Raw genomic sequence first — 22,888 nt, 5'->3', positions numbered from 1 at the left:
ATCCCCTTTGGTAAAAACTCTGTACCCATGAACTACCACATAAACGGCAGTCTACTTAATGCCAAATGTGTGATAAGAGACCTTGGGGACGCAGGTGGACAGTAGTCACTCCTTTGATAATCACATCACCACAGTAGTCAGGAAATCCTTCTATGTGGCACACTTCATCACAAAAGGGTTCTCATTCAGGAAAAAAGAGGTAATTTTTCCCCTCTACTCAGCACTCATTAGACCCATTATAGAGTACAATGCCCCTTTTGGAATGTGCCTCACAAGACATCTGCAGCAGCTAGAAAGGCCGCAGAAGTACCTCACAAAGAGGATTACTGGCCTCAAACAGATGCCCTACACACTGTCTCAAAAAACTCCAGCTTTACTCTGTAGCTTATCGCCTACTCCGATGTGATCTCTGCCTAACATATAAAGCTATGTCAAACCCAGAACTGTTGGACATGCTACACCTAAAGAAATCCCAATCTCTCTGAGCTACATGCTCTAGGGACCTAAACCTTGTCACCACAATAAAAAGGACATGCTGGAGGGATAGATTCCTATCCCAGAGACTTGTTATACTCTGGACAAGCTCCCCATCTATGTCAAACAAAGTTCTTCATCAGCACTCTTCAAGAAAAATCTTGATGAGTGGATAGAAAATAGGAAATACACCCCGGGGATCACTTCAGTGGTTTTGCTCGACAGGGGCACAGGAAATTAACTTACTTGGGTGGCAGAAGCCAGGGAACCTTGTTGGCTAGGTTTACTCAGGCCCTTGGTAGTACCTACCTATGAACCTATGAACCTATGAACTAGTTTTAATGTTGCAGTTTCAGTGGAAAGTATTACAAGTGTCTGATACAGAACTCAGTTAAGCAGTGCCTTGATATGTTAAAATATGATGGAGATGAGCATCTGTAGTGTTTATGTAACCTCTTCACATTTTGTAGTGTGTGTGTGTGTGTGCAGGCTGTTTTGATATAACAACTTAATGAATCATTTGGGTGTTTAAGCAATCGGCATGCTGTAAATGTAATGCTAGTTCCATATAACAGGGGTGTGTAACATAAAGATGCTGAGTTGAAAAGCCCACTTACCTAGTTATGAAATGCACAAATACACAAACAATGTGCAATGTGATTTCAGTATGTTTTGTACTGACAGAGTTTGAGGGTGTTCTTTACAGCAGACGTAATGTTTTTAACACTAGATAATGTAAGTGCAGTTTGATTTCTGAAGTAAGCACACAGGTTTGTCCTTTGCATTGTTGTGCAGCCTGAATACCATGGATAGAAAAAGTTAAAATGATTGACAATTGACTGTCTCAGTGGTGACGTTTGGAGTCTTCTTTGCAAGGTCTTCAACAGGCTGAAACAGCACTATGGTCTCCTCAAGGCTCCTTGAAAGACAAACACATTAATAAGATTTTAAAAATATACCCATTGCAATCTAGTCATTATAACCAATGAGTGCACTAATGCTACAGTTATCGATATTCTGCAGAACAGTGACTGATGCTTTCTTAGCTTTGATTTTTGAATGTTGAATGTGTCAGCATTGTGTTATTCCAGGTTTCTTTTATTATAGAAACATTCATCACAGGTAACTACATATATTAGTACTAAACCATGGCAGACCATCAACATTTTGGTGTTATTCTTATGTTTTTGTATTCAATATAATAAGAATATTCCCATAGAAACAGTGACTATCTTTGCAACCGGTTTGTAGTCATGATGGATCTTCCTTTCTAGGGATGAAAATAGTAGAGGTATGATCTGAATTTCCTTCCCAGACTAGACTCTGTCTTAGCATAGTTACAGTCAGTTTAAATCAGTGACCTAGAAGCAAATGCAGTGGGTCCCCCTGCAGCATCTCATAGCTTATGCAACTAAACAGCGTGAACTGCATAAGTGAAAGGTCATAGGTTCAACAGGGAGAGCTGATCAAAGTGGGCAAATACTTCATCCGGTATTATAGGCAAACTTGAACAGATAGTGTAACTCTAAAAATCGATCACTAAGTAAAGCAAAGTCACCACTCGTGCGTTTTGAGCCCCCCTGTAGTCATAGACCTTTTTTATTCAAACAAAAGACTTAAAACAGTTAAACCATTCCAGGGGACAGGCACCATTGTTGAAGATAATCTAATTTCCAGTATTAACTATAGTGTTGTTTTTGTCATACTATGCTCAAAATTATAAATATTGGAAGTTGTGGTAACTCTAGTTCTTTTGTAGAAATCTCTGGAAGGACTTATTCCCAGAATACAATATTGGCTTTCTAATGAAAGTCGAAAAACCCCAAAAATCTCAGAATCACACAACTACAAACGACGGTTGAGATTAGTTAACCACAAGGAAAATATTTATTCCAAGGTCCAAGCCCCCACCCCACAATTATGCAAAACTGGAGAACGTATCATCATGGAACTCATAAACAAAGACATTGGTAATCTCCAAACTCTGGACCCTACCCAGTTTGGATTTGTAAAAGGCAGATCATGTCTCCTAAACCTGATTGACTTCTTTGAAGCAGTCACCAAAGCCATAGATGAGGGTAAAATGGTTCACACAGCTTATCTAGGTCTCGCCAAGGCTTTCGACACCATCCCCCACTCTGGAATTATAGATAAGCTCACTAAACTAGGTATAAATCCCTATGTCACAAGATGGGTTGCCAACTGGCTCATGGACAGAACACACACTGTGAAAGTAGCAGATTCCAAATCCGACTTCAGACCAGTGACAAGTGGAGTACCACAGGGTTCAGTCCTGGGTCCTCTCCTGTTTGGTATCTACTTCTCTGAAGTGCAGGCTAACACAGAAGGTTTTTGGCTAACAAAGTCTGCAGATGACTGCAAACTAGGAGCCATAATCGAAACTCCTAACGATGTGGACAAACTACAAAAGGGCCTCATTGAGACAGATACCTGATGTCAAAGCCATGGCCTGAAGCTCAATGCCAAAAAGTGTATTGTCTTCCCCTTTGGTAAAAACTCTGTACCCATGAACTACCACATAGCTGGTAGTCTACTTAATGCCAAAAATGTGGTAAGAGACCTTGGGACACAGGTGGACAGTAGTCTCTCCTTTGATAATCACATCCCCACAGTGGTCAGGAAATCCTTCTATGTGGCTTATCTCATCATAAAAGGATTCTCATCCAGAAAAAAAGAGGTCATTGTTCCCCTCTACTCATCACTCATTAGACCCATTATAGAGTACAATGCCCCTTTTGGTATGTACCTCACAAGACATCTACAACAACTGAAAAGGCCACAGAAATACCTCACAAAGAGGATTACTGGCTCAAACAGATGCCCTATGCAGACCGTCTCAAAAAACTCCAGCTTTACTCCATCGCATATCGCCTACTCAGGGGTGATCTCTGCCTAACATACAAAGCTATGTCAAACCCAGAGCTGTTGGACAAGCTCCACGTAAAGAAATCCCAATACATCCGAGCTACATGCTCTAGGGACCTAAACCTTGTCACCACAATAAACAGAACATGCTGGAGGGATAGATTCCTGTCCCAGAGACTTCCCATACTCTGGAACAGACTACCTATGTATGTCAAACAGAGCTCCTCATTAGCACTCTTCAAGAAAAATCTTGATGATTGGATGGGAAATGGGAAATTCACCCCAGGGATCACTTCTGTGGCTCTGCTCGACAGGGACACAGGAAAATAATTTTCTTGGATGGTGAAAGCCAGGGTACATTTTTTGGCTAGGCTTATATAGGCCCTAGGGCCAATAGCCTAGTACCTACCTATGAACCTATTAATTAAAACAAATGATAGTGATAAAGCTGTAGCTGATATAGTCCATGCAAAAATGAAATGATGACAAGACAGTATAAGAAAGCAAAGAGCATGCATAAGAGAAATCAGAAATAATTAAATACAGTGGAATAATAATACACACTAGAGGTGGATACAGTTATAAACAGTTTGCACAAATTTTGGAGAAGTACTTACTCATTTTCCCTAAGACTGTTAACATTCATTAACAAATCATGTTTCAGTGCTTTTGTTCCAAATAAGCCAAAGTTTAGATCCTTCCTAATTTGCTGTTGCTGTTGCAGTTGATTGTGCATAGTTGGGGCAATGCTCCTACATTCCTTTTCAGCTACAGCGAGGCCAGGGGCTGCATATTTTAACTTTCATGCCCTTTGTCCCAGTTCTTAACATAAGGATGAGTCAATGTTCCTAGCATATTTATTTATTTGAGTTTGTTAACTAGGGTGGAATGCTGATTAAATAACCAATTTCAATCCCTGCATGGGGAAGGCAAATGAACTAAAGAATTGTAAGTCCAGATGAAGTAACCTGAAGTTAAGTTACGCTGCTGGCTTTTGCAGCACCTGTGGCTGTCCTCCAAATTGGCACCCTGCCTCCTGAGCTCTTCATTTGAGATATCCTCTGCAAAATATGCCTGTCCCTCCAAACTGTTCTGTTGATGTTGCAGAAGAGGTTTAGATCTATAGACCGAGTATTTCTGATGCCATTTCACTTGCTGATATGCAGTAAATCCATCAGTAATGGGTCAGAGGATGCCTTGTATGCCAGACACTGGTCACCTCATAGCAGTCTGTAGGATACGAAGTATAGTGACAGTGCTTTGAGTTGGTCCACCTAGAACAATGTTGCTCAGGCCTTGTATCCTTTAAGTAACATATCTCTGTGGGTGCTGCAGTTGCATCTGAGTAGACAGATACATGCCAAAGGGGGCATTATCTTCAAAGGGAGGCATTATCTTCAATGATTGGACTAATGAGGGCTGAGTACAGGAGGACAATGACACCCCAAGATCTACACAGAATCCCTTTGTTTATAAGCTGTGCAATGTAGAATAACTTACTTCCAACAACAGACACGTTGGTCAAAAGTTAGGTCACTGTCCACATAAGCTCCCAAATACCAAAATACTGGGTCACCTTTTAGGGAAGTAGTTAATGTGATAGCTCCCTGGAATAGATGACTTCCCAAAGGATATAATAATGCATTTTTTGGCATTTAGTTTCCAACCATGATTTTGACATCACTTATTTATTTGAGACAAACCTTCCTGCAGGATGCGTAAGTCATTTGGGGATTCAATGACTGCTCCTAGCTTGCAGTCATCTGCAAACATAATCAGCCATAGCCCTTTGGTATTGGCTTTTACTTCAGAGAAGTAGATGCAAAGCAAGAGAGGCCACAACACAGAATCCTAGACTCTCTGCTGGTAATTTCCTCTATTTTGATTATCTGTATCCAAATTTGTGAGCCAGGTGGCAATCCAGTGGGTTTATTCCTAGTTTATTTAGCTATCCTACATGTCTGAGTAGGAAATAGTGTGAAAATCATTGATGAGGGCAAGGTATCCAGTAAGTACTGTTTTGCCTTCATCCACTGCTTTGGATCATAGGAAGATAGTAGGCTAATGGTACTAGGGCCATTACAAGCCTAGTCAAGTTCTACCCTTATTTCCAAGATCAACACCTAATGCCCATGTCTAAGAGGGACACAGGTGGAACCCCTGGGGTGAATTTACGGTTACCCATCCAATCGTCCATATTGCGTTTGAAGAGTGCCAATGAGGTGCTCTGTTTGACATGAAGTAGGAGTCTGTTTCAAAGGTGTGGCAACCTCTGGGAGACAAATCCAGCAGGTTCTGTTAATGTCACATATGAGGTTATGGTCTTTAGAATGAGTAACCCGTGTACCATTTCAGTTGCAGATATGCAGTATTTCCAGTAAGGCAGGGTCAGAGATCGTCTTATATGCAAGGCAGAGATCGCCTCTGAGTAGTCTGTATGAAACAGAATAAAGTGACAGTGATTTCAGGCAATCCACATAGGACAGATGCTGAAGATTTTGAATTTTCCTTGTGAGGAACCTTTGTGGTTTCTCCAATTGCTGCAGGTGCTTGGAAAGGTACATACCAAAGGGGGCATTGTACTCAATTATTGGCCTGATGAGGGAAGAGTACAGGGAGGTTATAACTTATTTTTTTCTGGAGGCAATACCCTTACTTACGAGATGAGCAATATAGAATGCCCTTCTTACCATTGTGGAGAACTGGTGGTTAAAGATAAGGTTGCTGCCAACCTGTGTGCCCAGGTCTCTCACCACTGAGTGTGTATTTGGGGTGTTGTTATTGATGTGGTAGTTAGCAGGAACATCACTGTTACCGAAAGGGATGATAATATATTTTTTTGCATTGCATTTAAGGCCATTACTTTGGCACCAATCATTTGTTTGTGTAAAACCCTCTTGTAGGATGTTGGCATCATTTGGAGATTCTATGACTGATCCCAGTTTGCAGTCATCAGCAAAATTTGTCAGCCACAGACCTTTAGTTTTTGCTTGTACTTTGGAGAAATAGATTCCAAACAGTAGAGGTCACAGGACTGATTCAAATAGGCAGAGTGGGTACCCTGATTCATGGAGGTGGTCCTGTAGCTGGCAATGACTTGAATAGGTGTCCCACCAACAGTTAATTGCACCTAAAGTATCTCCAGGGAATCATACTGTTTAACCAATCTGGAGGTGTATTTATCTTTAAAGAATATTGATACACCACCTCCTTTAGTTTTCACTTTGGCGACCTTTTCAAAAAATTTCGCCAGGCTGTGTAAACATGACCCACCCTTGATGAATCCAAACTGAGACATTTCATTTCGATTAGAGAATCTATAACTAAGTACTTTCTCAACAAATTATTATTCAACACGATATTGAAAGGTTGAAGGAAGCCACACCCCAAATATCTGTATGACTTAACTGTGACCGTTGGATTGCCCAGATGCATGAATTATCCTAAAAGCATCAACTTCGTTCAAACTTTAGGTGTATCCAAAAGATCAACGAGGACGTTTATACAGCAATCACAGCTGGATTATTGTCATAAAGCCATAAAGCCAGTTCCACAGGCTGGCAAACTGATTTTGTAGGCTTCCTAGCACCTCAGTGTTGGCTGTAGCAACATTGAGGGGTATTTGGTCATCTACAGACAAGGTTAGGTTCGGGTTCAGAAAAGCCAGCACTAAAGCTTTAATGAATTGCAAAAACAGGCCTCAAAACATAAATCTGTAAGACCCCTGCCATAAATGCACTGAATACAGAAATACGATCACCTGATAACTTAAGATAGACTGAAAATCAGAGAAGCTATTTTTTAAGTTAACACAAGTCTCATGTCAAGAATCCATATATGGTACATGGCTGTAAACACACTGAACAAACTTCTTGTTGAAATTCAAAGGTCCGGAATTGTGATTCTTGGAAACAGTGATACTAATGAACGCTTGTACTGCATCAGTCAATGCACGACTCATCAGACTTAGCACAGGTGTTCTCCAGTAGTCCTTGCTGCCACAAGAATAACATTTTGGTAGCATTAAACAATTTCATAAAACTCCCTACCTGTATCCATCAGGTCTATGCCATCCCTCCCATCTTTCAAAATCACTCTGAAAGACTTCCTACTTACAGTCTGTCTCTGTTCTTGCTCAAAACCGGGCTAAACTATATCCCTAAATGTGAACAAGTACCTTTTCATTCCTTATACCTCATACTCTCCCTTCTTTACTTACTTCCTTACTGCCATCTAATTCTCTTCCCTGACTCTCTCTAAATATACCATAAGCATGTTTTTCTGTCACCTCATATTGCAATTCCTAACTGTAATAGACTTACTTACCTTTACTTTCTTTACAAACTGTCTAAAGTTTCTCTAAATATTAAATGATTGCCATATACCTTGTATCAGTTTTTAACCAATGTTTTTATATTGTGTCTACTTTGCTATAATTATTTAAACTGCAAATGTTTTGTTTTATTTTTGAAGATTGTAAAATTATTGTTCTTAAAATGTTTTCTAATAATTCAGAGCTTTTCTCCCTTGGCCTCCACTGAAAATGGGCTTCTACCTAGAAGGAGTTTCCCAGTAATCAGATGTCAATAAATAAATAAATAAATAAAATGTTAGTATTAAACATTGGATGCCTCGGTGGTACAGTGGTAGTGTTGTTGCCTCACAGCAAGAGGTTCTCCTGTTCGATTCTCGACTGGAGTGCCTTCTGTGTGGAGTCTGCACGTCCTCCCTCTGGTCAAGTGGCCTCCGAAAGACATGCGTGAATGAGCGTGCCTTCACTGAAGGTTGAGCGTTGGGCTGGCAACTTGGCACCATAAAAATCTACTGCCAATCATTAGCGAACCGGAGTTCCGCTGTGGCGACCCCTAACCGGGAAAAGACAAACATTAAACATTGCCGTAAATGAAGAAGCACAGAAACTACTTCAAAAATGAATAATTTCTGCTGAAACAACCTCCAGGGTCAACGAATTATTAGAAACGCATCCATGGCTTCACATAGAAGAATAAAGCCATGACTATGGCCAGACATAACAGGTTCCAATATGTACTGGCTGGACACTGGAGGAGATGTCCCGAGAGAAAGAAAAGAGATAGGAGAGGGAAGGCAGACCCCGCTTGCCTCTGTCTGGGTGGGGGTCAGGGAGTTGGGACCCCATGATAAATCTTCCATGCTTAATATGTAGTGAGGACAGGAAATCAGACAGAGGCACGTGTCATGTCTAAAAGGAAATATGGCCTTCTAAGGAGCTACATCACTCTGGGAGCAGGTGACCACCCCCCATCACAAAGGCTCATTATACATCCAATCCTCAAATGTCTGCATACCTGCACAGAAGAAACATCAGGGCTAAACAGAAACCCCTCAACATCTCACTGCAGATGACCGCAGACTCACTGCAGCTGACTCATGATAAGGGCAGCAAATGGGCCATGGATCTCTCAACCCTAGTGGAGTGAATGACTATATAATTGTTTATGGTCAGAAGTGAGAGTTAGGAGGAAAACTTGCTATACATTTATTGTACGATAATTTCACCTTCATCTGTAAGTATATCCTGCCAGCTTAGTCTCTGAGATTAAGCAACTGTGTAATGACAGTGAAAAAATCTATAAAAAGTATGTTTATTAATGCATCAGTCAAATAACTTGTTACCATCTTACAAAAAGAACAGTTGAGCACACACAAGCTGTCTTTAAGTGATTACAATCATTCACAGACACCACAAGTGTACCCGATTGTTACCTGGGTGCCAAAGTCCCTTGCTTCTGCACCACACTAGGACTGATGTGTGGCAATACAGGCCTCAAGGACAAGTGGTCCCAATGCAGCAAAACACAGCAACAGGGAGTACAGCTGTGTATGTGTAAGTCATGGGGAATACAACATAAATCCCAGCACACAATGCATTACACTCTGTGGCCCAAACGCACAAGGGTGGGGGGATATCAAGTGCAGGGAATAAAAATCCTACACATTTCACTCTCTTGCTAATTGGCTGCTACTGGTAATGTATTCTTCTAAAAAAGGAGAGACTTTGATGTAGGGTGCTATACCATATAGGATGAAGAGATGAACATGTCACCTGGGGACAGAAGGGTTAGATGTTTAGTTCTAACTGTTGCTATAACTATCTTTCACAGCTACAACCTACATAAAATGACTTCTTTGATATTATTCACTTCTCTTATTAACAGCCAATGTGTTATGAGCAAATAAATGACAATGTTACCAAGTTAACAAAATGAATACAGAGTTTATGTAAAAGTCATTCACTTTGTGAATTTCTCTTTTCATATTGTTTCCTCTGCAGGGTAGATCCATGGGAATGCTATCAGGACACATGGCAGACCACCTGCAGTGTTCTGGAACATCACCGGGACCTCATGAAGGTAGGCCATCTAAGTGTATGCATTCTATGTCTCGTGTTCGAAAATTAATATGATTTATTCTGTACTGTATACAAATAATTTGACACTGCTTCTGTCTTAAGGTAAACATGGCATTTCTGTTCAACCATGCTGTTCCATTTTGCCTCAGACTTTGCATTGCAACACTGCTTCTTTTAGAGTGAGGATAATTGGGTCTCATACAGTCCCTTGCTCATAGGCATTTGTGCACTGTTTGGAATTTCATGTTCTACAAGCTTCTGTTTTCTTGTTTCTGTGTACCTGCTGAGTACAAGTGGTTCTGATTATAGACAACTCATATTATTCACAGTTATACATCATTAATTATTCAGAGTACTGTACATTTCACTGGCTAGCAGTTGTCACCTAACTGGGCATTTGATAAAACAGAAATGATAGGATATTGCATCTTGTAGAATGCCCCAATCCTAGCTGGGAAAACATTGCATGAATACAAAATGGGAAGCCCAGAGTGACTATAAACAGCATATTAACCAAAGAGTATATGCAAAATAGATTTTTGCATGCATCATTTTATCCTTAATTTTACATATTACCTGCAACTTTTTGAAACAAACAAAACAAATCAAGCTGCTTCGTTCATATTAGACACTCTTGAAATAAGAATGTAAAAATAGCATAACACCAGTTATTCTGCACACTTCATCACATTCAGGTTTTTTTTTCCTTTTTGCTACAACTGTGCAAAGCTGTTTTTGGAGCATTAACATATTTATTTATTATTTTCCATATTAATTACATTTACTCATGTATTTTACTTACTTTATTTAGTTTATTAAGATTATTTGGTGGGATGACCCAAACAAAACAATGCCCGTCTTCACGAATGCCTGGCTGTCTTTTGGTGCAGAAGATCAAGGACCTCTTAATGAGTTGTTTCCATAGTCTAAAGGTCCAGGGTTGGATTTCCTCAGCCTTCACAGTTTAGCTGTGTGACTGTCAGCAAGTCACTTTACAAGACAAAACTCACTGGGTGACTCATAGAAAGGTTCATGGAGATCAATATTCTATGCCCATTAACAAATACATAAAAAATGACATAGGAGTGCACAAGGCACATTAAATACAAAGTGTACAGTACAATACTAAAGCAGTTAAAGTGCATACTATATATGACAATAAAATAAGCACATATGGTCCTTGCATTACTTTTCGAATGCAGTTTCCAAAACCTGAGTGAATTACCAAAGTCTTCTTTACAACTTCTTAGTAGTCATTTCATCAGGCTTACATGCCCAAGCATAGCTGGTCACATTTTCATTTCATCATAGGTCATATACCTCAGCTGCAGGGAATGCACTGATGTTGTTTTTATAAATGTCTATGTACTGTATTGAAGAGTTTATCTTTTCCACACTATTGTGAACTTGTGGAATTAGTATGTAAAAGTAAGGGGTGTGAATGCATGTTTACGGATTAGTATATCGACATATATAAAGTGGAGAGAGTGGTGAAGAGAAAGCTGAGGATAGATGCCTAGTGAGTACCAACATAATTAGTGAGGATGGTTCAGAGCATATTGAGACCTGGTTATGGAGTCTGGTTTTACAAGTAACATTTAAAGTGAACAATGTCAAACAGTAAAGGCAGAGACTGAGATTCTGTGCATGTCATTTATTGCAGCATAGTTTCCATTGCTAAAGCTTAAAGGAGAATGACTTATGGCAGTAACTGAAAATGGTCACTTAGGATCAATATACTACCCCAGTAAACAAATGTAAAATAAAATAAAAATAACTGAGTTTGATTTTAGTCATTGGTTAGAGATGATGTTTTCATTATTTTGGTTGTTGCTTACAGAGGTAATAGCCATGGATGCAGATTAGAAATATAGGTTGCCAGTATGATATATTGTCTGCTTGAGAGACTTATTCATTGGAATTTACTACAGCTGTGATAATTTCAACAGCAGGACGTTCCTAATTGAATTGGTTTATAGTTGAAATGAATACTTGTCTTGCCTGACACTATTTTAATGTTTATGACTATTTTAGCAAATTTTCTCTTGTTAGAAGAAGGATTTGCAATGGTCTGAAATATTATTTGCTGGAAACATACATCTCAACTGTATAAATTTTCACAATGTCCAGATTTGTGATTCATATTTTACGTCCGTTCCTCCTAAAAAGTGTGTTTTTTTGTCAAATCACTTGTATGATTTAAGTCACTAAATAATGACATGCATTTGAGTTTCAGACTTCATATCCTTCAGAAAATGCATGCTAACACAAATCCTGTTATTCTAGCAACTTTCTATGTTTATAAGAACAATGTTTAAAATGTGTCCCTGTTTTGTGCCCTTGTCCCCCCATTATGTCAGGCTTTGTCCAGATTTCTTGCACTAAGAGGTTGAGAGGTATGGCTGGAAAGGAGCTAGCTGTGTCACTTTCCATTGGCTATTCGTTGTCTATGCATTGATATAATTTCTGCTGCATTGTTCACATTTGGTCTTCTTTGAGTAGAGATGAGTGACATTGTCCATTGTGCAGTTCATGGTGTATAAAAACATTTTTTTCCCTATTGGCCAGTGTGCTTGTTTGATCTTTTTTTCAGCATTACTCTCTTGCAGTAGGTTGAGTGTGCTTGCTTAGGGCTACTATTAATTGCCCTAATGCTTACATGGGGCTACTGTATCTGCAGTCTGAGTAGCCACACACACTTGAATAGCTTGAAGATTATTCCTAGACATGAAGGGGATTTACAGTGTTAGCATTTGCCTTCTAAAATATTCCATATTAAGCCTTGTTATCATTTGTTCATGCTTTTTTCTGACCTACATCTATTCCTAGAAATGTATTATATACTACTTCTTCTATTAGCTTTTTTTTCCCTCTCTCCAGTTGAAATTGTCTTAGTACTTCACTTTTCTTGCTCTAAATGTCTAAATCTTGGTTTTGCACATTTATCAAAGCCAAATGCCATTTTTATATCATCTGAGGAAGTTTTAACTATTGTAGTTGTGCTTTCAGGTGTTTTTCTGATGAGATGGACAGTTGTAAATGATCTCCAAAGCAGGAGTGTAAATGTAAGTATAATCTGTATGTGTGTTTACGTAGCTTGCAATTTCAGGTCTGAGTTGCAATAGTACTGCAGCACACATTGAGAGCTTGAGACAGTCTTTCTTGTATTGAATATTTTCATAGGCCCACTCACCTGACAATCTGATGGGATTAATCCTTTTAAGAAAATCCATGCAGCTTTAAATGGGGTCTAGTACAAATAACCCTGTCTTGTTTGACTGACTCTCTGTTATTAAACCCCAAAACATTTACAAGCTTGGGAGGTCACGAGACAAAGCAGTGACACTCTCAAGGTCACAAAGCATAAAAAAGAATGATCTTGAGAGTCTAGCTTCCTGCACCCACAAACTCACGTGCTCAGTCTCTCGCTCTCTCTTTCTCTCCTTTTATATGTCTATAGACAGAGATATTATTTGATATATCAACTTCAAGACACTCAAACTCAGAGAAGAGGGAGAAAGTGAGAAAAATGCATCACTTACTGTCATGGTCTTTTGTGAGTCTAGCTGCCATGACTGAACGATGGAGACCTTCTCCATTCAATGTTGTGTCAGTCACCAACGTAGTGACAAACAGCTGGGCTCCCCTTAAATGGCATTGTCCTGCTATAGCCTACCATCTTGGTTCTCACCAACATATGCCGTTGACAGCACATTGTGACTGATTACCTTTGCAGACTTTATATTCTTTGTATCTGGACTCTGGCTACTAATGGCTGTTACTGTGTATCAGACATATCCCACCTTTTAGGCAGCTTTGATGCAAGTCATTCCTTCTGTAGTATACATTTCTATAAGTTCTCCTGTTTTATGATGTTTCCATACTCTGCAGGAAAATGTATCTTTGATATCAAATATACTAACTTATATGTCCATTGTAAGCCAGCATTGTTGTTATAAAGAGATAGATGCCAGAATATAAGTCAGACAACTTAGGTTTGTTAAGCATCTTATGTGGTTGTTGGATCTAGTTTGACAAGGGAAAGGATTTACAAGGCTCCATCTGTTTGTCTTTCTTTCATTGGAGGGATGGGAATGATGCTCTGGTGGGGGGCAGGTTTCTTCTGCAGGCACTGGCAGGATTGAGACATCAAAGGAGCAGCTAGATTGGGTATGTGGGTGATCATGAGAGGTATCATCATCCCAGACTCAGGGAGGTGATGCTCCCATAACAATACCCAGACTACTTATGTGATGCTAGCATGCAATTGTGTGTCTGTGACGGGGGAGTATGTCTAAGATTATCAAGCAAAGCCTCCATGAGCAATATTTGTGGCTTCCCGTGCTAACTCATCACCCTCTAGAAGCTCCTTTATCACTGAAGTGTGACCCAGTGACCCTATGATCACCTAGGTGATGTCACTAGAATATGCGTGTGTAGTGGGGGATGGGTTAAAAAGGCCACAGTATGGCAGGATACTAGTTGGCTTTAAACCTCTGTACATGCTGCAAAAAAATACCGCTTTGCTTCTTGTCACACCGTTAACAAGCTTCGAATGTTTGCCTCCATTTATCATTTGACTAGAAGTGCATGTCTATGTTATTAACTACTTTTGATCCTACTGGGACTTTAGTGGTGTCCCTGATAACAAATTTAAATAGTCACTGATCCATAATAACACTACGAACAGCTGATCATTGTTCTATAGGACTAAATCCAGCAATGCAGCCAGGGTGGTCAGTTTTCAAAGAAACTGAGAAGGACATATCCAGAGCAGTTATGTAGCTCCACTGCAAAGCTATTTCTCCCAGTGTAGACTTAGGTCCCTTTCCATAGTATGATCTCAAAACATACTACCAGACAAAGGAATATGCAGAAAGGAGAGATATCTATACCAAGCGATTGCAGCCCCCCAAACATCTCCAACGCCCAAGTGAGAACTGCTCTCTCCAAAGCAAAAAACACAGCATCCATGGGACCTGATGGTGTCCCCGGTTGTGTGCTCCACGAACTCAACGAGGAATTAAACCCACAGCTAGGACAGCTGTTTAATCATAGTCTTACCTCTGGATACGTACCCAGGGAGTGGCGCACTGCAACTGTGGTCCCACTTCACAAAGGCGGTGCCTCCACCGACCCTGGAAATTACCGGCCCATTAGCTTGACAAGCCTTATCTGCAAAGCCATGGAGAGGATCATAATGGACCTCATAAATAAAGACATAGGAATTTGCAGACTTTGGATCCATCCCAGTTTGGCTTTGTCAAAGGCAGATCATGCCTTCTAAACTTGGTTGACTTTTTCGAAACAGTCACCAAAGCCATTGATGAGGGAAAGGCAGTCCATACAGCCTACCTCGATCTGGCGAAGGCCTTCGATACAATACCCCACTCGGGTATCATTGAAAAACTCATCAGCTTAAATGTTAACCCATACATCACAAGATGGGTTGCAAACTGGCTGAGTGACAGAACCCACAGGGTCAGAGTTGCTGGCGCCATGTCAGACTCAAAGCCTGTCACAAGTGGTGTACCACAGGGCTCAGTCCTTGGGCCCACTCTTGTTTGGCATCTACTTTTCCGAAGTACAAGCAAACACAGGAGGGTTATGGCTGACAAAGTTTGCAGATGACTGCAAACTGGGCCATAGTAGAAAACACATCTGACACAGATATCCTTCAGAAGGGTCTCACAGAAATGGATAACTGGTGCCAGAGCCATGGCCTAAAGTTAAATGCCAAAAAATGCATAGTCATACCCTTCGGAAAAACAAGGTTACCCCTAGCTACCAAATAGGTGGCAATCCACTGAGCACAGAAGAAGTTATCAGGGACCTGGGGACCCAGGTTGATAGTAGTCTGTCATTCGACACCCATGTAGCTAAAGTAGTTAGGAAGACCTTCTACATTGCCCACCTTATCATGAAGGGATTCTCATCTAGATCAAGGGAGGTCATAGTCTCCCTATACTCATCACTCATCAGACCAATGATTGAGTACAATGCCCCATTTGGAATGTATCTGACCCGACACTTGCAGCAGCTGGAGAGGCCACAAAAGTTCCTCACCAAAAGGATAAAGGGTCTCAAACATCTGTCCTATGCTGCCCGACTGAAAGAACTCCAGCTCTATTCAGTCGCTTACCGCTTGCTCAGAGGTGACCTTTGCCTAACATACAAGGCCATGTCAAACCCAGATTTGATGAATATGCTTCACCTCAAAAAATCTAGATCCGTCAGAGTCACAAGGGCGGGAGACTTAAACCTCGACACGGCTATTAATAGGACGTGCTGGAGGGATAGATTCATCACCCAAAGACTCCCTATGCTGTGGAATAAAATCCCGGTATATGTGAGGCAGAGCACCTCGCTGGCCTTGTTCAAGAGAAATCTTGACCAATGGATGGGAGATCGCAGATATACCCCAGGGATTACCTCAGTGTCACTGCTCAACAGAGGCACAGCAAAATAATGGGTATAGTTCCCCATACTAAAGGGGTGGCGTAAGCCACAAAACTATGGGCTAGGCTTGTAAATGCCCTCGGGCAGATAGCCTAGTATGAACCTATGAACCTATGAACCTATCTGACAGGGAATTTGGGCTCACTTGAAACTTGGATACTAAATCTAAGACACTTAAAAAAAAATCTGACCTTGATAAATAATCATATCACCAGGACAGGGCTGAGTCTTTGCACCACTATGTAAAAACATGAGAATGTTCTGCCTTACACACTGACCTCAGCCAACCTTCCTCCCTCCCTAGGGTAGTTTGCCTTAGATTGTAGACTGTTACCCCTCCTCTCTTCTAAGCCAATCACTGATTGCCATGTGTTCACAGTCTCTAGTTGTATCACAGAACTAAGCTTCCAGAATATATTTATCTGCATCTTTACATCTTGCCTCACTAAAGACTAACCAACTCATATTATCTACCTATTGGAACTTAATTCTTGTGAAGATTTCAGTACTTTTTCCAATATTTGTAGTATTTTATTTATTTATTTTATTTTATTTTACATTTGTTGACCGGGAGAGTCCAACTGGATTACAAGTCCATTTTCAGTGGAGACCCGGGGAGAAAAGCTCCAAGAGTACAATTTTTTTACAAAACATAATTTTAAGGACAGACGTTTGACATACAATTTCCATAGAAGAGACTTTGACATACATATTAACTAACAGCTAGGATACATTCATTCTCTGCAGTAGAATATTACATTTTAGAAGATATTCCTAAGTTTAGGATTCCTGTGATAGATTTACTATCAGAGTAAAAGCAGAGAGATGCAGAATAAAACTCAGAGAGAGCAGATGATGCTCGCTATAGTTGAGAAGGATAACGAATTGATTCACTATACGTCTTTGCCTGGTTTTAGTTGAGAAGGATAACACATTGATTTACAATATGTCTTCTCCTGGTTTTAGTTGCTTATGGAAAGCTCAACATTGCTGGGGTAGTTTTCCCCAACTCCTGGAGAGATGGGATGAGCAGTAGATTAACAGTCCTAAGGGGGTACAGTACTATGATTGGTTGGCTTAGCAGAGTTACTTAAATTAGGTTCATTTTAGTTATCTTCTCCAGTCTTTCTTTGCAATAAAATTATTTACAAATGTCTTTTTAGCACATTAGAAAGGTTTTGTAAGCTATGTCATCACCATCACCTAAAGCATGGATCCAGCATGACTATCTGTAGATAGTCAACCCCAACAGTAAACTGGATGAGCCAAACTCATCAAAGAATGTACCTACAGAAATGGTGGGTGACATAAGTGTAACCATTTTTTTGTACCTCTATTCCTGGGATTTTCTTATACTAATTCCAGGGCTGTACAACCATGAGAAGAAATTAAAAACTTAACAAAGGGTAAAAAAGCGGCACAAACAACTGCAGTCTTGCAGAAGAGCCAAGACATAATGAAATGCTCTGGGAACCTCCTCCTTATATTTCTCATCGGACATTCTAACATGCTATAATTAGCAATACATGTGGGTAACTTATCTATAAATATTTTGACCAGCATTTCATAGAAACATATCAGGCTAGTTACAGCACTTTCAATTTGGCATTTGCTAACTAACAGCATTTTATAGCTCAACCCCCTACTTACACACAACCAACGCATCTCTTTCCTCTGTTGCCTTCCTGAAGTCTACCCTCCCATTTATAAGGTTTACTAAATATCTTTCTTAAGACTTATCCAGACCTCAGCCTCCTTCACCCAACACACACAGACACTATACTTTCCCAGTCTTGAACTGACTTTGTGGTCAACACATTGGACAGCAGCCTAATATCAGACTTGGATACCTTTCTTTTAAGTGACTTTAAAAATAATTGAAACAATACAACAAGGGCATATAATTTCTGTGAAACACCATAGAACAATAAAAAAGCAAATATGTAGTGCTTCATAAAGTATGTGCCTTACCACAGAAATCAGTGCAAAAGCTGTTAAAATATATAGAATATATAGTGTTCAAAATAGTCTATGTTTCTTTGTTATTAGTCTGGAAATCTGCATATATTGGTGGGGGTTAAATCATATGGATGTGTGATCCACAGACAAAGCACATTTTGTTTATCTAACTCTATGAGTAAATAGAAGAAATGCTTATAAAATAATACATGCAGAAACCATTATTAGTAATATCAAACACCATTTTTAGTAATAGCAAACACCGGTTTAGTAATAGCATACACAGTTTTTAGTAATAGCAAACACTATTTGTTTCTTTCAATAGAAAGGAATTAGTACCCCAATATACACCATACACAGAGATACTTACACACACACACACACACACACACACACACACACACACACACACACACACACACACACACACACACACACACACACACGCACACACACAAACATAAGCACATGCATGCACACAAAGACACACACACACACACACACACACACACACACATACACTCACACACACACACATAGGCACACGCATGCACACAAACATGCACACGCACACACACACAAACATAGGCAAATGCATGCACACAAAGATACACAAAGACACACACAGGGTTGGGAGGGTGGCCTAATGATTAAGGTGTTTGCCTTACAAACACAAGGTGCAGGGTTCGAGTCTCACAAGGGATAATTGGCTAGGTTTAAAATGGCTCGCAAGGGCAGTTAGCTTAATACTAATCTATGAACCTATACACACACACAGGCATATGCTGGCACATAAAGTTTTGCTTTCAGTGAAGCTGCATTAAAACCTAATCTGCACAGTACTTTCATTTTTAAAGTTGTGTACTAGATACACAGACTATCAAGAAAATGAAATTGCAGACCAGATGATGCCTTATAAATAGTCCATTGTCACCATCTGTAACTTGACCAGCATGTTCTCTGCAGTTGTTAATAGAATGTCCTGTGGAGAGCATCTGCCAGGCAGAATAATAATAACAAATGATTTCCTAATGGGGTAATGCAAGCCTTATTACAAGGAAGCAAAGGCTACCTTTGGGACAGACCGTCGACAAAATAACTGGTGTAATAAAGGAACCAGGCCGTAAACTATGAACTGTAGTTTAATTCATTGCTTCTGTTTTTTTTTTTCACTTCTTTCCAGGCTGTTTTCCAAGAAAAATATTTTTAATTTGTACCTGGTGAGCATTATCTATTTTTTAATTCTTCCATATGTGTCTCGCCATCTGTCTGTGTCTCATCAGCTTAGAGTACACCCTCACAGGCGGCAGATGCAGAGGTTATTTGTTTATATACTAATTGATAACAATGACGGAGGGATGATTCTGTGTGGACTCTCTTCTACCATGACCCTGGCTCAAACTAAAGACTTCAGTAAAAGCAAACAGATTGAACTAAGTAATAAAAATCCTCCAGGTCGATTTATAAAACACCTCAAGCATTCTTAGCAGTCAGACAATATCAGCTTTGGACCAGTTCCTAGCCAGCTACAACTTGTGCAGCAGACAGCTAAGTTGGCCATTAACAGAAAGCATTCACTGAGGGTCTCTAGTGAGAAAGGCAGTAGTTAACAAATGGATATCGGGAAAGGTGGGATGAAGAGAGGGATGGGATGAAAGTGATAGGAAGAATGAAGAAACAAGATATCTTTGGTGCAAGGAGAATATTTACATCTTACTGTGCTTCAAGTTGTTAAGGTAGTTGTTCCTGCATGTATCCATCTTCAGTGTGTATCTCACCATTAAAAAAGGAGGATGTTGGGAAGGAATCATTTTCCCAGATGAGTCGCATTCATCATTACAGGATTACTGGCACTACAACTCCAGGAACTCAGTTGCTATAAATCCATTAAGAAGACTGTTGTTCCGTTCTACACAGAGGCCATCTGGAGAAATTGGTGGCAAATCTTTTATTGGGTTAGAAGATCACGGGTTCTAATCAAACATCAGGAGTTTAACTTATTACAACATGACATTATTGTCTGAGTGTAACCCTATAAATTCCTGTACTATTTTGACATGCTATTTGCCAGACGGTACATTAAACCACAAGTCCATCACCTAGTCTTTAGTAGTGGACCCACACAGTGAAAGGAATACATGGCATATGTTCTGACACCAGTTTGAAGTCAGTCATATATATATATGTATATATATATATATATATATATATATATATATATATCTTCTTCTTCTTTCGGCTTTTCCCGGTTAGGGGTCGCCACAGCGGAACACCTGTCCGCTCATGATTGGCAGTGGAGTTTTATGGTGTTGAGTTGCCAGCCCAGTGCCCAACCTTCCACAGAAGGCACACACATGCACACACTCACACCTAGGGCCAATTTAGAGTATCCAATCCACCTACAGCATGTCTTTGGGATGTGGGAGGAAACCGGAGCACCCTGAGGAATCCCACGTGACCACAGGGAGGACATGCAGACTCCGCACAGAAGGCACCCCAGCCGAGAATCGAACCGGAGAACCTCTTGCTGTGAGGCAGCAACGCTAACCGCTGCACCACCGTGGCCGCCCTATCTAGATATATATATATATATATATATATATATATATATATATATATATATATATATATATATATATATATATATATATATATATATATATATATATATATATATGTTATGTGCACAGTGCTTTATATACATTGAATTACTTTTCACACCATGTATTACTGCTAAGAGCTGACATTTGATCCACCTAATTTCACCATAATATTTTGTCCTGTAACTGAGTCCAAGTCAGCATTTTGCTCACACTGCCTCCCCACTTTCTGTGAATTGCTGTCATTTGTACACGGGGTGTATATGAGATAGGTTAAACTGTGATAATCAGATATGCCATAAAGGTACACAATAGTATATACGTCTTTGCAGGTGCCCTTTGGGAAAGTAATAAATTGGAATATATCATGGGTGTACCTCCTGTTCTCTGTTGTTGTCACTTCCTACCTCTCACAGATACATAGTTACTTTTTTCTCTGGAGACTGCTTCCAGACAGTTAAGGGAGGTATGTTAGGGGACATCAATAAAGTGTATATAAATAAATAAAGTAAAACTTACAGTTTCTGAGGATTCCTTTATGTTGAAGCACTTACTGTTGGCCACTTTATTCCTTGCAAATGTGGTTGTCTGCCTGACCAACACTGAACCTGTAAGAACAGCTGTAGTTGCTGACATGTATTTTGTCTGCTTGTCAAGAGGCTGTTCAGTTCAGAATGATGATATTTTCTGAGAGTGTTAAGCCACAGCTCTTTGCCATATTGTAATTGTTTATTAACAGTTCACTAGTTTCTTTTTTAATCTCATGCACACTTGCTTTCGGTACTTTTGCCACTCTTATTGAGCTGCAGTATCATGCGCCTAGCTTCTTACCCTTATACCAGGTTTTGAATTGCACCAGTACCTTCTATACTGGATGATATCCTCTCTTTGGTGGGGTTATAACTGTAACAAAACAAGGAACCTGGCATCAGCCAGCTTGATGGAGAGAAAAGGGTATCCTTCTGGCCCACTGAATCTCATGACTGGTTTTGGCAGTTGTTATGAATAATGGGTCACACATACCATGTTTTGGGAGTACAGTATATGTATTCTGACATATGTTTCTGCATATCTGCAAATTGCTTTTTCTACTGTTTATAAAGAGGTACTGGAGACTCCTTAACCCCTCACAAGTTATTAAGGAGGATTGTCAGCCCCCAATATAAGCAGCATTACAGAGAACAGTATTTACAGGTACTGTAAAGTGTTTATAAATGCCGAGAAGTGAACAGCAGTTATGCCAGCATTGTATATAACATTCTTATTTACAATGAGTTCATACCACATTCCAATGTTGCTAACAATTGTTGTAGTATTTTCACTATGACGAACTTTTCCTAAGAAGAGTGCTTTGTAGAGTTGCGAATGACTAGTTTTAACTTGTATGACCCGTTACACTTACATGGACCGCCTGCATACTCTTAAAAAAAGGCAAATAGATTCTTGTAGTCATCACTAATAGTCAGTATGGTAGAAACTTTACCCAAACCATTCCAATCAGATCAAAGAGTTGGCTTTCAGCTGCTTCATCTAATAGCTCCAATAGTTGACCATTTGGCAGCCATCTACCAGTCAGTACCACTATCTCTCTGTGCCATAATGCTGAGGGAATCTATACCCCTACAAGGGCATTAATTACATGTTAACACGCACCCTGGTGGCCATTATTGTGCTTGGAGAATGAGCTGTCTATAAAACTGCTGTGTTTTACCTACTTATTACTATAACTTTTAGTATATTTTTGATGTAAAGTAGTTCCTCCACCTAATGTTTCAAACTTGCTGTAGTATATGTTAATGATGTTGGAGGAAGCATTTTACATCCAAAATATAACACTTAAAAAAATAACAAAGTATTAAGACAGAAATTACTAAATGATGACATACATTTGAACTTCACAAAATGTATGCTAATAAATCCTTTACTTTGTAATTTCATAAGAGCAATAATTAAAATCTGTTTCTATTTTAGAGCATTTGTTCCCCTTTATTTTAGGCTTTATCCCAATTTCTTCAGTCGAAATGTGCAGAGGTATGCAAACCTGTTTACTGGTGCTGCTGCCAGTAGTCATCTCAGTCACTCACTCTCACACGCGCGCGCGCGCGCACACACACACACA

General features: G+C 39.8%; 1 protein-coding gene across 1 annotated transcript in view; it reads left to right on the top strand.

The window, feature by feature from the left end:
- NMNAT2 (nicotinamide nucleotide adenylyltransferase 2) overlaps positions 1 to 22,888 on the top strand; it is a 1,202,096-nt gene that overhangs the window by 868,791 nt on the left and 310,417 nt on the right. The window contains exon 4 of the mRNA XM_044085265.1: positions 9,674 to 9,752. Within this exon, the coding sequence (XP_043941200.1) occupies positions 9,674 to 9,752 (79 nt within the window). The remainder of the gene's footprint in view (positions 1 to 9,673; positions 9,753 to 22,888) is intronic.

Source organism: Protopterus annectens, chromosome 10.part0 (assembly GCF_019279795.1).
Source record: "Protopterus annectens isolate FY-2018-M chromosome 10.part0, PAN1.0, whole genome shotgun sequence".
NCBI lineage: Eukaryota > Metazoa > Chordata > Ceratodontiformes > Protopteridae > Protopterus > Protopterus annectens.
This window is presented reverse-complemented; position numbering and strand designations above follow the sequence as displayed.